The sequence below is a fragment of the Felis catus genome, chromosome D1 (assembly GCF_018350175.1).
Source record: "Felis catus isolate Fca126 chromosome D1, F.catus_Fca126_mat1.0, whole genome shotgun sequence".
NCBI classification, from domain to species: Eukaryota; Metazoa; Chordata; class Mammalia; order Carnivora; family Felidae; genus Felis; species Felis catus.
In genome coordinates this window covers 98,057,610-98,073,649 of record NC_058377.1, presented here as the reverse complement: position 1 = coordinate 98,073,649, position 16,040 = coordinate 98,057,610, and the positions used below count along the sequence as shown (strand labels likewise).

The 16,040-nt window shown below is 37.8% G+C and overlaps 1 protein-coding gene across 29 annotated transcripts in view; it reads left to right on the top strand.

The window, feature by feature from the left end:
• PHF21A (PHD finger protein 21A) overlaps positions 1 to 16,040 on the top strand; it is a 195,739-nt gene that overhangs the window by 152,070 nt on the left and 27,629 nt on the right. For all 29 annotated transcript variants that reach the window (XM_045039209.1, XM_045039208.1, XM_045039199.1 and 26 more), the window contains one exon: positions 1,997 to 2,290. In XM_045039209.1, the coding sequence (XP_044895144.1) occupies positions 1,997 to 2,290 (294 nt within the window). The remainder of the gene's footprint in view (positions 1 to 1,996; positions 2,291 to 16,040) is intronic.

The following is a 16,040-nucleotide window of genomic DNA, read 5'->3' as shown; positions in this document are numbered from 1 at the left end:
CACCAGGGCATCTTAAGTTCGGCTAAATATTCAGACTCACAAGACTGTCCAGGCCCATACTTGGTACCAGTGTACTTGGAACAATGTGAGACAGAAACCAGAGCTTACCAGCAAGACAGCGTCAAGACATTTTGCTTCAGCCCGTGTAGCAGTCTCTGCAGCCGTCTAGTGATTGCTGAGATGAGGGGACATGAGATCCTGAAGAAGACCGTGGTAGAGCCAGCCTGGCACAATAGTCTTATGCTTCACAAGAGCCAGTGCGTCTTGTAACAACTCTGTAGGCATGGCTTTCAGGGTCCTCCCAGTGGACATGCCCGGTTACAAGAGTCACCCCACTGCATGAAGCCCAAAGCAGAGCGTCCCATCAACTATTTATAATGCTCCCTGTTCAGATTCAGTTCGGATTCAGTTTGGATTCAGTTTAGCAGCGAGGGATCATTTTTACCGTAAGCGATGTTGCCTGGTAACATAGTTGACATTCTTACCCTTAATCAGGTTCCCAGGGGAACAGAGCTGGAGCGTTAACTGAAGGTCAAAATTTCATGCATTGGGGGAAAGGATTTTGCCCATAGGGTCACTGTATAGAAAATTTGAAAAATGCTGGCTTAAATCAGGTATGTTACTGAGGCTACCTGGCTAGTAAGTGGGAAGAACCAGGATTTGAACCCAAGCAAGGCTGACCTCATGTTTTTCATTGTAATTTTTGTTACCGTTTCAGTAAGCCAAACATAAGTGGCAGTAAGGACCTAGGAAGTAGCCATAATTGAGAAGGATTTAGGAAGTAGAGGTGAAGTAGGAAGCATCAAGAATGGTTCTGAAGTGTATTTAGCAAGAAAGCCATTTACCAAGGTGATGGTAATAGGAGGAAGAGAGGGTTAGAGGAACAAACAGGTGAGTTTTAGACATGTTGATTTTGTTGTTGATGTTGTTTTGAAAGATTTTATTTTTAAGTAATCTCTACACCCAACATGGATGGGGCTAGGACTTAACGACCCTGAGATCAAGAGTCTCATGCTCCACTGACTGAGCCAGCCAGGTACCCCTAGACATGCTGATTTTTAATTTCTTACGAGATTTCCAAGTAGAGATACATGCCAGGAAGTTGAGTATATTCGGAAATGTCTGGTCCTGAGATGCAAGTGTGGATGGACGTCTTCAGTACACAGATGGCAATTGAAGCCATGGGATGGGTGAAAAACCCCAGGAAGAGTGAGAAGATTGGGGAAAAAAGAGGTTCCAGAACAAAACTCTGAGAAACACTTAATGTTTAGGATTGGGCAGAGGAAGAGGAAGTCCACAAATGTGACTTAGAGAGGGAGTGGCCGAGAACAGGGAGTTAGAGAGTGAGGAGCTGGGCTGAAGTGAATTCACGGACATGAAGAAATTTAGAGTGTGGATTAAGATCGATGGCCGCATTATTGCCATACTGGGCACAAGTTCTGGGTGAGACCAGTCTCTGGATTAGGCATTTGATCTCAACCTGAGGAAGCAGCATGGTATGGGAGAAGGAGCTAAGGTTTGGATCCAGAAGAACCATGTTGTAGGGTAGCGTTTGGACACCGTTAAGAGCTGATGAGTCTTCTATAAGATTATATATCCTGATATGTATAGGACTAATAACACCAAAATGAATATTAATAAATATTGGTACTCAATACCATTTCACATATATAGTATAAAAGACCTGGCAATGGGGCGCCTGGGTGGCGCAGTCGGTTGAGCGTCCGACTTCAGCCAGGTCACGATCTCGCGGTCTGTGAGTTCGAGCCCTGCGTCGGGCTCTGGGCTGATGGCTCAGAGCCTGGAGCCTGTTTCTGATTCTGTGTCTCCCTCTCTCTCTGCCCCTCCCCCGTTCGTGCTCTGTCTCTCTCTGTCCCAAAAATAAATAAAAAGTTGAAAAAAAAAAAAATTAAAAAAGACCTGGCAATGTTTTAGACTTACAAGACTTATGAAATTTCTTGAAGTAATACAGTAATTGTTCTCTCTTTCCCCATAGGTTCGACCCAAGCCTGTGGCCCAGAATAACATTCCTATTGCCCCAGCACCTCCTCCCATGCTTGCAGCTCCTCAACTTATCCAGAGGCCTGTCATGCTGACCAAGTTCACCCCCACGACCCTCCCTACCTCCCAGAATTCCATCCATCCCGTCCGTGTCGTCAATGGGCAGACTGCAACCATAGCCAAAACGTTCCCTATGGCCCAGCTCACCAGCATTGTGATAGCTACTCCAGGGACCAGACTCGCTGGACCTCAGACTGTACAGCTTAGCAAGCCAAGCCTTGAAAAACAGGTATAGGCAGAGTGTGCATCTGCTTGGGGACAGTGGCCTTGCCATTGAGGCCGGGCTGTCTCTAAATACATTCTCTCAAGAACTCTTCTCTTTATCTCAGCACCATTGTCCGTAACCTGTTGCTTATCATGTGATGGTTTATCCATAATGCAAAAGGGCCAGTCTTACTGAAGAAAGTTGGGTTGTTTTTCCCACCATCCCCGCGCAGAGGGATTCAGATTCCCGTGTGAGTGAGCTCCCCCTGCTGGTTCCGAAGCAGAAATTCACAGATGGGTTCTGCTGGTCTCAGTCAGGAAGCACAGAGATATAATGCACAGAAAATGCCTTATTAGTTTCGGCCCAATAAGAATCCAGATGAAGATACTGCTGTGAAAGTCAGGAAGAGTAAACAAAACAAGGGAAAGGATTTCATTTGAAAGATTTCCCCTGGTTCTTACAGATAATGAAGAGCCAAATGAAAAAATTAAAATTTCTAAAAAGCATTTTTTAACTCTAGAGAATACAGACATTTTATTTTAGCTCAGATGTTGAAGCCTCTCGTTTATATTTCTAAAGTCAGATTTTCTCTTAAGAATTCAAGGCTAGAGAAATACAAGTAACCTCCAAAAATACTTACGAGTTCTGTAACAGAAGACTTCTAAAAACAAGAAAAAGGATTTATAGGCAGTTACCATATTCTATTTAAAGAAAGACCAGTGATGAGAAAAGAATTTTGCAAAGAAAAGCATCGTCTTTTAAGAAAGTTGCTTTAAAAAGTCATTGACCTATTTCTAATTGCTCAGGCTTGAGTTCTCATTCATCTGAAAATAGTCTCTAGTGATCCTGAATCTTCTGCTTCTGGATGGCTGACCATGATTCAGAGAGGCTGGCCAGATGGTGGGGTATGAGAGGCTTCCTGCTGCCTTGGCCTTCTTGAACAGAGGATCCTTATGCGTAGAGCACCCGGCTTTCTATCCAGACAGCTCATAAATGCAGCAGACCTTCCACTAAAAAGCTAGGTATTAAAATCTTGTGCTCAGAAAACACAAGGGAAAACACATCTGTTTTCCTGGAAAGCTTACTCAGACCCCAGAAAGTGCTTTGAGGAACATTTCAGAAATAGTTACACCTTTTTAGACACACCGTGTTAGATAATGAGCTTTTAAACGCATTATCGGCAGAACTTCATTATTAAAACATAAAAGTAAAATACTGAAGCTGAGAAGTTTGCATAGGGGCATGTCTGGAGATCATCTCCCCTCGTGCCCTGTGCTGGCTCTCAAAGAACGTGAGGGGCCTTAGAGTTCCAAAGAAGGTGGTTTCAAAGCACTCCTTTAGATTACTAAATAGTATTTTTCTTTGACCTCTCTTTCGATATAGATACTTTTAGGAGACATTTTTTTTTCAGGTTCCTTTTATTTTTGCATTTCTTATTTTTTCTGATCACATCTAAGATAATGCATATTAATTATGAAAGAAAATTCTAACATTATAGAACTATATAATGTACAAAGTGCATCCACCCCGTAATGTGTGGAAAGAGTGAACTTCCCCATAATTCTAACTCCTGACTCTTGAAACAGTATGAACAGTTCAGATTATCTTCCTCCATATTTTCTATAATACATTTTGAAAGCAAAAAAACAATCTATATTTTGTAACTTGCTTTTTTTCATGTTAGATGTTGAATATCTTTTCATGTTTTGGACTCGTATGTTAATAGAGTTTTTAGTTTTAATTTTAATGCTGTACAAAGGTTTTCAGGAAATCTTTAAAAAGCTTTTCTAAGCAGTAAATTCCATGGTCTCTCTTTTTGTTCATCTAATAGAGGAATCAGCCGTTGCTATTTTAGTTTAGCAGACCACCGGCCATAACGGGCTTGCAGGTCAGCAAGCTCAGTCAGCAGGGGTGCTCTTTAGACTGGACTCCATTCTCGGAATTTTCTTACTTTAGATCTTTCTGCTATCCTTCTTTTCTCTTCTGTGTTTCATTTCCAGTATCACATTTATAGCCATTAGGGGATCTCAGAGATGGGCTAAAGAGTAAAGCAATGTAAATATGTAGCCACAGAAGTACTACTCAGAGTCTGCTCACAGAGTTACCAGAACCTGCGTCCAGCATTCTCTATGTGACAGGGCTAGATGGGTTCCTTTCTGCTTTCTTCTGTTTCTTTTAGGGTGATAACATTCATTTAGTAAAAATACGTTGATTACGTGCCAGTTGCTATGCCGAGTGTGATGCCTAAATACAAGGGTGGGTAAATGAAAGCCTATACCCTCACAGAGCTCAATCTGTAGTGCATTTCGAACAGGTATGGAGGCTGTACCCCCAGGGGAGGAAGCATGGCAAGTTGTATAGTTTCAAAGGCCTCCCACCTTGGCATAGAAAAGGAAGAAGGGAGTGTCAGTTACAACAATAGTGCCTCACTTCTTCCCCTGTCAGGCTTTGCCAGCTTCCTTCAGCCCAGATAAGAGCTCCCTGTCTTACCCTCATTAGAAGCCACATTACACTGCGACTCTGAGAAAATGAGTGGTAGAGTTTGAGGAGCTTTGAGGCTGGAAACATGTTCTAGGCAGAAAAGTAGATGGAACCAGACAGACTTACGCCCCCATACCGCTGACTTTTATGTCCCTGTCCTCTCTAGCACTCTACAAAATGGGGCTAAACACCTGTTAATGGTGGAATGAGCTAAAGCATTTAATTTAAAGTCCATTAGACTGCGCCTGATGCAGTTAGTTCTCAGGAATTATGTTCATTTCTTAATCCACCACACCCACCCCTGCAACAAAGACCTCTGTGTATGTCCCCAAGGCTAAGCTACTGAGAAAAAAGTGCTGGGTTCCCTGTGTGTCTTGGATAGGAACCTACACAAGATCCTCTAAACAGGATCTAAACAGTGCTTCCAAGATGAGAATAGTATCCAATGTATTCTCCTCAACTTCCATTCTTCCCTCTTAGTAAACGTGAGCTGGTAACTCTTCACCTTCCATTTTAACACTGGTGCTCTAGCAGGGAAAAGAGGTCCGAGTGACCAGAGATGGATTTTGCTTTGCCTTCAATCCAAGCTTATTCAGCCTCGATTGGTGAAACTATTTGGACATGTATTTATTCGCAAGTGACTAACTTTGATTATTCATGCAGCCAAGTCTCAGAAGGTGAATTTGGAATTCAGGGTGTAAATGGTTAACCTAATTCTAATCTTGTTCGGACTGTTTGATTTCTATCTTTGTAAACAAAAAGAACCGGATTTCTAAATTCAAATAGTCACGAGTGTGAGGCAGTAAATACAAATGAGTAAAGCAGGCTGGAAGTAAACACATGGACTTTTATTTTTCAATTTTCAGTGGGAGCATGAGTATAAGAGATATCCCACTTTTATTCTTAGTTTCTGTTTAAAGTAGTGAGGCAAGCATGACAAAATTTAAATTTGGCCTTGGTATCAGGAAGACCATAGAATGTGGAAGAGACTGTAGTAAATGGGAAAGTAATACCGTCTCAGGAGGCAACTACTGCTTGATAATAGCCACTTTTTATCCTACAGAAATATTTCCAAGAATGGCCAGAAATCCCGATGTTTTGAGAAGCCACCTAGTTTTTAAAATACTGGTAACTGTTTAAACACTATGTGAAGCAAAAAAATATCTGCAGGGCAACTTCATCTCTGGACAATAGTTTGTAATCTCTGATAGAGACCAGACTTTTAGCTTACTCCATTTTTGGTTTTTTGTTTTTTGGTTTTGGTTTTCCCCAATTTTTTTTTTAACTGAGGTGAAATTCATACCACATAAAAATGAACATTGAAATGAACAATTCAGTGGCATTTAGTACATCCACAGTGTTGTGCAACCACCACCTCTGTCTAGTTCCAAAACCTTTTTATTACCCCAAAATAAAAACCAGTATCTAGTCAATAATTACTCTCCGTCCACTCCTCTCCCTCCCACTGGCAGCTGCCAGTCTGCTTGTTTGTCTCTCTAGATTTACCTACTCTGGGTATTTCATTTGGATGGAATCATATAATATGTGACCTTTTGTGTCTGGCCTCTTTCAGTTAGCATAGTGTTTTCCAGATTCATCCACATTATAACAGGTATCAGTACTTCATTTCTTTTCAATGGCTGAATAATAGTCCATAGTATGTATATACCGTAACTTGTTTATCTGTTCATCCATTGATGGACATTTGGGTTATTTCTACCTTTTGGCTATTGGGAATGGTGCTCCTATGAATATTTATGTACAAACATTTGTTTGAATACCTGCTTTCCATTCTTTGGGGGTATATACATACCGAAGAGTACAAGTATTGGATCATGTGACAATTCTCGGTTTAACTTTTTGAGGAACTGCCACACTGTTTCCACAGCAGCTGAATCATTTTCCATTCCCACCAGCAATGTGTGAGCATGCTGTTTGCTCCACATCCTTGGTAATACTTACTGTTTTCCCTTTTTAAAAATTATAGCCATCCTAGTAGGTGTGAAGTGGTATTTCATTGTGAGTTTGATTTGCATTTTGTTAATGATTAATGTTGTTGTTGGACACCTGTCATGTGCTTTTTGGCCATTTGTATATTTTCTTTAGAGAAATACCCAAGTTCTTTGCCAGTTTCTATATTGGGTTGTTTGTCTTTTTGTTGTTGAGTTGTGAGGGTTCTTTGTATAATCTGGATACTAGACTCTTATCAGATACATGATTTGCAGGTATTTTCTTCCATTCTGTAGGTCGTCTTTTCACTTTTTCTTTTCTGGAAGCCTGTGTTTTCTTCATTTTATGGATAATGTACTTTGATGCCCAAAACGTTTTGATTTTGATGAAGTCCAGTTTATCTGTTTTTTTCTTTTGTTGCTTGTGTTTTTGGTGTCCTATCTAGGAATCCATGCTGACATCTAAGATAATGAAGATTTACCATAACCTAATTTTTCTTCTAAGAAGTTGTACGGTTTTAGCTCTTATATTTAAGTTAGTAGTTCATTTTGACTTAATTTTTGTATGTAGTATGAGATAAAGGGTCCAGCTTAATTATTTCACATGTGGATATGCAGTTCCAGCACCATTTGTTGAAGATACTGTTCTCTCCCCATTTGAATGATCATGACACCATTGTTGAAAACCAATTGGCAATTGATGTGTGGATTTATTTCTGGACCCTCAGTCCTATTCTTTTGGTCTGTAGCTCTGTCTTTGTGCCAGTACCTACCACACTCTCTTAATTACTGTAATTTTGTAGTAAGTTTTGACAGTGGAAAGTGTGAGTCCTCCAACGTTTTTCTTTTTCAATATTGTTTTGGCCATTCAGGGGTCCTTGCATTTCCTGCGTGATTTTGAGAATTGGAAAAGCCGATTCTTCCGACAAGAAAAAGCTGTTGGAATTTTCAGTTCTTGAACATGGATGTCTTTCCATTTATTTAGTTTTATGTCTTTCAGCAGTGCTTTATAATTTGCAGTGCACAAGTCTTTTGTCTCCTTAGTTAAATTTATTCCTAGGTATTTTATTCTTTGGGATGCTATTATAAATGTAATTGTTTTCTTAATTTCCTATTGCAATTGTTCATTACTGTTATGTAGAAATACAGCTCATTTATCTTGTACCTTGCAACTTTGCCGAATTTTTTTATTAGCTCTAGTAGTTGTTTTGTGGATTCTTGGAATTTCTATATGTAGGATCCTCTGCAAATAGAGATAGATTTACATCATCCTTTCCAATTTTGATTCCTTTTATGTCTTTTCTTTCCTAATTGTTCTGATTAGAACTACCACCACAATGTTGAATAGTCATGGTGAAAGTGGGCATACTTCTCTTGTTCCCGATCTCGGAGCAAAAGCATTCAGTCTCTCACTGTTAAGTATGATGTTAGCTGTGGTTTCTCATAAATACCCTGTATTTATAAAGTTGAGGACGTTTCCTTCTATTTCTAGATTTCTGAGTGTTTTATCATGAATGAATGTTGGGTTTTGACAAATGCTTTTTTCTACATTTATTGAGATGATTATGTGTTGGGGAAGAGTTGCCCTCACTTATTAATGTGCTATATTACATTGGTTTTCTTACATCTTTCATTCCTGGGATAAGTTCTGCTTTGTCATGGTGTATCTTTTGAATATACTGTTAGATTCAGTTTGCTAGTATTTTATTAAAAATTTTTGACTGTAGGGCAGAGCGCCTAGGTAGTTCAGCGGCTAAGCATCCGACTCTTGATTTCTGCTCAGGTCATGATCTCACGGTTTGTGGGATCGAGCCCTGTATCTGGCTGTGTGCTGATAGTGTGGAGCCTGCTTGGGATTCTCTCTCTCCCCCTCTCTGTCCCTCCCCTGCTCACATTCTCTCTCTTTCTCAAAATTAGATACATTAAAAAAAATTGAAAGAATGTTTCACTATATTCATAAGGGGCATTGGTCTGTAATTTTCTCTTTTTGTGGTGTCTTTGGCATTAGTATCAAGGTAGGGCTGGCTTCATAGAACAAGTTAGGAAATGTTTTCCTCCTATTTTTTGGAAGAGTTTGAGAAGGATCAGTGTTAGTTCTTTAAATGTTTGGTAGAATTCACCAGTGAAGCTGATTCTGAACTTTTCTTTTTGGAGAGGATTTTGATTACTGTTTCAATTTCTTTAGCTGTAACAGGTCTGTTGAGATTTTCCAGTGCTCGAGTCAATTTTGGTAATTTTTATATTTATAGGAATTTGTCCATTGCATCTATATTATTTAATTTGTTGGTAATTCTTCATTGTACTCTCTTCTAATGCTTTTTTTTTTCTTCTGTAAGATAGGTAGAATGTGTATTCTGTGGTTGTTGAGTGGACTGTGCTTTATATATATGTTAGATCTTGTTGGTTTATGGTGTTGTTCATGTTCTCCATTTCCTTATTGATCTTCTGTCTACATGTTCTTTTCTTTCTTCTTAACTTTTCTTTTTCCTTCCTCCCTCCCTCCCTCTCTCCTCCCTCCCTCCCTCCCTCCCTTCCTTCCTTCCTTCCTTCCTTCCTTCCTTCCTTCCTTCCTTCCTTCCTTCCTTCCTTCCATCCTAAAAGAATTTTAAGTAATCTACACCCAACGTTCCCACTTGTGTTTATGATTTTTGTTATTTGCATTTTCTGTTTTTTTTAGTCTGTCCAACTAAAGGATTCTCAATTTTGTTGATCTTTTCAAAGAATAAACTTTTAGGGCACCTGGGTGGCTCAGTTGGTTGAGCATCCAACTGCGATTCAGGCCATGATCTCAGGATTTGTGAGTTCAGGCCCTGCGTCGGGCTCGCTGCTGTCAGCTAGAGCCTGCTTCGGATCTTCTGTCCCCTCTCTCTCTGTCCCTCCCCCACTCGCTCTCACACACACACTCTCTCTCAAAAAGAAAAAAAAGAAAAAGGAATAAACTTTTCATTTCATTAATTCTATTGTTTTTCTGTTCTCTATTTATTTCCACTGTTAACTTTTATTATTTTCTTCCTTCTGCTAGCTTTGGCTTTAGTTGTTTTTTTTTTCTGGTTTCTTAAGGTTTTTTTAGTTCTTTAACATTTAAAGTTAGGTTATTGGTTTGAGATCTTTTTTTTTTTTTTTTTTAAGTAAACTGTTAGAGCTATAAATTTCCTCCCGAGCACTGCTTTCACTGTATCGCATCAGTTTTGGTATATTATGTTTTCATTTTCATTCCTCTCAAAGTATTTTCTAATTTCCCTGGTGATTCCTTCTTTGACCCATTGGTTATGTAAGAGTGTCTGTTTAATTTCCACACGTTTTTAAGTTTTCTAGTTTTCCTTTATTACTGATTTCCAGCTTCTTTCTCTTGTGGTCAGAGAAGATAAGATACTTTGTATGTTAAGTCTTCTGAAATTTATTAGGATTTGTTTTGTGACCTCAAACATGCCCCATGATCTGTTCCAGAGAATGTGTCATGTATTATACTTGAGAAGAATGTGTATTCTGTTGTTGTTGAGTGGACTGTGCTTTAGATGTATGTTAGATCTAGTTGGTTTATAGTGTTGTTCACGTCCTCCATTTCCTTATTGATCTTCTGTCTACATGTTCTTTTCTTTTTTCTTTTTCCCTCCTCCCTCCTCCCTCCTTCCCTCCCTCCCTCCCTCCCTTCCTTCCTTCCTTCCTTCCTTCCTTCCTTCCTTCCTTCCTTCCTTCCTTCCTTCCTTCCTTCCTTCCTAAAAGATTTTTAAGTAATCTACACCCGGCGTGGGGCTCGAACTCATGACCCGGAAATCAAGAGTTTCATGCTCTACCAACTGAGCCAGCCAGGTGCCCCTTCTTTCCATTCTTTAAAGTGAGGTATTAAAGTCTCCAATTATTATTATTATAGAACTATTTTATTTCTTCATTCAGTTCTGTCAATATTTGTTTCATATTTTAAGACTCTGTTGTTTGGTGCATATGTATTTAAAATGTATCATGTCTTCTTAATGAACTGACCCTTTTATCAATATATAATGACCTTCTTTGTCTCCTGTAACAGTTTTTTGACTTAAGGCAAACAATTAGTATAGCTATCCCTGTACTCTTTCGGTTACTGTTTGCATGGAATATCTTTTTTCATCCTTTGACTTTCAACTTTTTTGTATCTTTGGCTTTGAGATGAGTCTATTATAGATAGCATATATTTTGGATCATGTTTTGTTAATCCATTCTGCCACTCTCTGTCTTTTAATTTGTGGGTTGAACTCAGTTACGTTTAAAGTGCTGATAGGAAAGGACTTATGCCATTTTGCTATTTGTTTTCTATATGTCTTATGTCTTTTTTGTTCCTCAGTTACTCCAATACTGCCTTCTTTTGTGTTTGGTTTTTCTTTCTAGTGCATACTTTTGATGCCCTCATTTTCTTTTCTGTGTACATTTTAGTTAGTTTCTCAGTGGTTACCATGGGGATTGCAGTTAACATTCATAAATCTTTAACTGTGTAGTTTGAATTGATACAAGCTTAGCTTTAATAGTGTACAAAAACTCTGTTCCTATACAGCTCTGCCCCTCCTTTCTGTTGTCACAGATTTACATCTTTTGTACATTGTATGCCCACTAATACAGATTTATAATTATTGCTTTATGCATCTCTTTTCTAACTCATACAGAAAACTAAAAGAAGTTACAAATCAAAGATACAAAAATACTGGATTCTGTTTTTACCTGTGTAGTTTCCTTTACTGGAATTCGAAGTTACTGTCTAGTGTCTTTTTATTTCAGCCTGAAGAACTCCTTCAGCATTTCTTTTAGGGCAGATCTACTAGCAATGAACTTCCTTAGGTTTTTGCAGGATATAGCATTCTTGGTTGATAGTGATTTTCTTTCAGCACTTTATGTAATCCCCCTGCTGCTGGCCTCTGGTTTCTGGGGAGAAGTTGGCTGCTAACCACATTGAGGACCTTTTCTGTGTGATGCATCACTTCTGTCTTACTGCTTTCAAGACTCTCTCTTTGCCTTTGTCTTTCAACAGTGTGACTACAATGTGTCTCACTGTGAATCTCTTTTATTTATTTATTTTTAATCATTTTTATGGGAACACAAATTTTATTTTTTTATTTTTAAAATTTTAATTATTTTATTTGTTAAGCTTTTATTTTAATTCCAGCTAGTTAACATACAGTGTTATATTAGTTTTAGGGGTACAATATAGTGAGTCAACAGTTCCATACATCACCTGTTGCTCACCACAAGTACACTCCTTAGCCCCTTTCACCTATTTCACCCATCCCCCACCCACCTCCCCTCTAGTATCCATCAATTTGTTCTCTATAATTAAGAGTCTGGTTCTTCATTTGTCTCTTTTTTCCCCTTTGCTCATTTGCTTTGTTTCTTAAATGCCACACATGAGTGAAATCATATGGTATTTGTCTGACTTATTTCGCTTAGCATTATATTCTCTAGATCCATACATGTCATTGAAAATGACATGTAAGATTTCATTCTTATGGCGAAATGATATTCCATTGTCTGTGTGTGTGTGTGTGTGTGTGTGTGTGTGTGTGTGTACACACACCATATCTTCTTTGTCCACTTATCCAACATAGGGGTGTATGTATCCCTTTGAATTAGTGTTTTTGTGTTCTTTGAGTAAATACCCAGCAGTGTGATCACTGGATTGTAGGGTAATTCTATTTTTAACTTTTTGAGGAACCTCCATACTGTTTTCCAGAGCAACTGCACCAGTTTGCATTCCCACCAAAGGTGCAAGAGGGTTCTTTTTACTCCACGTCTTCGCCAACACCTGTTGTTTCTTGTGTTATTGATTTTAGCTTTTCTGCTAGGTGTGAGGAGATATCTCATTGTAGTTTTGATTTGCATTTCCCCAATGGTAAGTGATGATGAATATCTTTTCATGTAATGTGTTGGCCATCTGAAAGTTGTCTTTGGGGAAATGTCTCTTCATATCTTCTGCCCATTTTTAATTGGATTATTTATTTTTTGGACGTTGACTTTTATAAGTTATTTATATATTTTGGATACCAGACCTTTATCAGATAATCCTTTATCATTTGCAAATAGTGAAAATTTGAATGACTTTCACTACTTTTTGTTGTCTGATTGCTATGGGTAGGACTACCAGTACTGTGTTGAATAAAAGTGGTGAGAGTGCACATCCTTGTCTGGTTCCTGACTTGGGGAAAAAGCTCTCTTTTTCATATCTGGCTATTATTGTGTTGAGGTATGTTTCCTCTAAACCTACTTTGTTGAGGGTTTTTATCATGAATGGATGTTGTACTTTGTCAAATGCTTTCTCTGCATCTACTGAAATGATCTTATGGTTCTTACCCTTTCTCTTATGATGTGATGTATTACACTGATTAATTTGTGAATATTGCACCACCCTTTTAACCTAGGAATAAATCCCACTTGGTTGTGGTGAATGATTTTTTTAAAGTATTGTTGAATTCGTTTTGCTATTTCTTTGTTGAGGATTTTTACATCTAGTTTCATCATGGATATTGGCCTGTAGTTTGTTTGTTTGTTTGTTTGTTTGTTTTTTAGTGGTGTCTTTATCCAGTTTTGGTATCAGGATAATGCTGGCCTCATTTGGAAGTTTTCCTTCCTTTTCTATTTTTTGGAATAGTTTGAGAAGAAGAGGTATTAACTCTTCTTTAAATGTTTGATAGGATTAACCCATGAAGCCCATCTGGTCCTGAACTTTTGTATATTGGGAGTTTTTTGATTACTAATTCAATTTCTTTGCTGGTTATTAGTCTGTTCAAATTTTCTGTTTCTTCCTGTTTCAGTTTTTGTAGCTTATATTTTTCTAGGAATTTATCCATTTCTTCTAGGTTATGCAATTTGTTGGCATATAGCTTTCCACAATATTCTCTTATAACTGTTTGTATTTCTGTGGTGTTGGTGGTTATTTATCCTCTCTCATTTGTGATTTTATTTATTTGGGTCCTTTCTCTCTTTTTCTTGGTAAGTCTGGCTAAGGGTTTATCAATTTTATTGATTTTTTTTTCAAAGAACCAGCTCCTGATTTCATTGATCTGTTCTATTGTTTTTTATAGTTTCTGTATCATTTATTGCTGCTTAATCTTTATTATTTCCTTCCTTCTACTGGTTTTAGGTTTTGTTTGTTGTTCTTTTTCTGGCTCCTTTAGGTGTAAGGTCGGGTTGTTCATTTGAGATTTTTCTTGCTTCTTGAGGTAGGCCTGTATTGCTGTAAACTTTCCTCTTAGAATCTGTTTTGCTGCATCCCAGAGGTTTTGCACCATTGTTTTCTTTTTCATTTGTTTCCGTGTACTGTTTTGTTTCTTCTTTTATTTCCTAGTTAACCCATTCATTGTTTAGTAGCAAACTTCCATGTATTTGTGATCTTTCCAGGTTTTTTCTTGTTGGTTGACTTCTGGTTTCATAAAGTTGAGGTCAGATAAGATGAGTGGTATATCTTTGATCTTCTTGCATTTGTTGAAGCTTGTTTTGTGGGCTAATATGTGGTCTTTCTGGAGAATGTTCTGTGTGCACTTGAAAAGAGTGTGTATTCTGCTGTTTTAAGATAGAATGTTCTGAATATATCTGTTAAATCCATCTGTTCCAGTGTGTCATTCAAAGCCACTGTTTCCTTGTTGATTTCTGTTTGGATGATCTGTCTGTCAATGTAAGTGAGGTGTTAAAGTCCCCTATTATTATTGTATTATTATTGATTAGTTTCTTTATGTTTGTTACTGTTTTATAGATTTGGGTGCCTCTCTGTTGGGTGCATAAATATTTACAGCTGTTCTATCTTCTTGTTAGATAGTACCCTTATTATTATTATTATTATTATTATTATTATTATTATTATATAGTGTCCTTCTTTATCTCTTGTTACAGTCTTTGTTTTAAAAATCTATTTTAGGGGTGCCTGGGTGGCTCAGTCAGTTAAGCGTCTGACTCTTGGTTTTGGCTCAGGTCATGATCTTGCAGTTTATGAGTTCGAGCCCCACATCAAGTTCCACTCTGACAGTGCAGAGCCTGCTTGGGATTCTCTTTCTCTCCTTCTCTCTCTGCCCCTCCTCTGCTTGCTCTCTCAAAGTACATAAATAAGTTTAAAAAAATAAAGTCTGTTTTATTTGATATAAGTATTAGTACTCTGGCTTTCTTTTGACATCCATTTCATTTGCATGATAGATGTTTCTCCATACCTTCACTTCCAGTCTGTGTCTTTAGGCCTAAAATGAGTCTCTCATAGACATCATATAGATGGGCCTTGTTTTTTAAATCCACTCTGTCACCCTGTTTCTTTTGATTGGAGTGTTTACTGCATTTATATTCAAAGTAATTATTGATCGATAGATATTTATTGCCATTTTATTTAACCTGTCTTGTGGTTATTTCTGAAGATTTTCTCTGATCCCCTCTTGTCTTTCTTTTGCTGATTTTCTTTAGTGATATATTTGGGTTTCTTTGTCTTTATTCTTTGCATATTTATTAGTGGTATTTGATATATGGTTACCATTAGATTTGTATATAACCTCTTCTGCATATAGCAGTCTGTTTTAAGTTGATGATTGTTTAAGTTTGAACACATTCTTTTCTACTCTCCTACCCACATTTTAGGTATATGTCATTATATTTCACATCCTTTTTTTGTGAGTTCCTTGACTGATTTTTTTAATAGAAATATTCACTTTTACTTCTTTTGTGTTTCCTACCTCTGTACTGTCACTTCTGGTCTCTCCTACTCAAAGAGTCCCCTTTAATATTTCTTGCAGGGCTGGTTTAGTGGTCATGAACTCCTTTAGTTTTGTTTTTTTAGGAAACTCTTCATCTCTCTATTCTGACTGATAGCCTTGCTGGATAGAGTATTTTGGGCTGTAGAATTTTCCCGTTCAGCACTTTGAGTATAGCATGCCACTCCATTCTGTCTTGCAAAGTTTCTTTGGAAAATCTCCTGAAAGCTTTATGGGTTTTCCCTTGTAAGTTACTGACTTCTTTTGTCTTGCTGCTTTAAAGTTTTTTTCTTATCACGATTTTTGCCAATTTGAATATAATATGTCTGTGTATGAATCTGCTTTTGTTGATTTTGACGGGAGTTCTCTGTGCCTCCTGGATCTGGATATTGGTTTCTTTCCCCAGATTAGGGATGTTTTCAAATACTTTTTCCTCAAATAAGTTTTCTGCCCCCTTTTCTCTTTCTTCTTTTTCTGGGACTCCTATACTATGACTGTTATTATATTTGATGGAGTCACTGAGTTCTCTAAGTGTATTCTCATTTTGCCTAGTTCTTTTTTCTTTCTTTTGTTCAGCTTGATTATTTTCCATTACTCTGTGTTCTAGGTCATTAATTCATTCTTCTGCTTCTTCCAGCCCTCTCTTCATTCCATCAA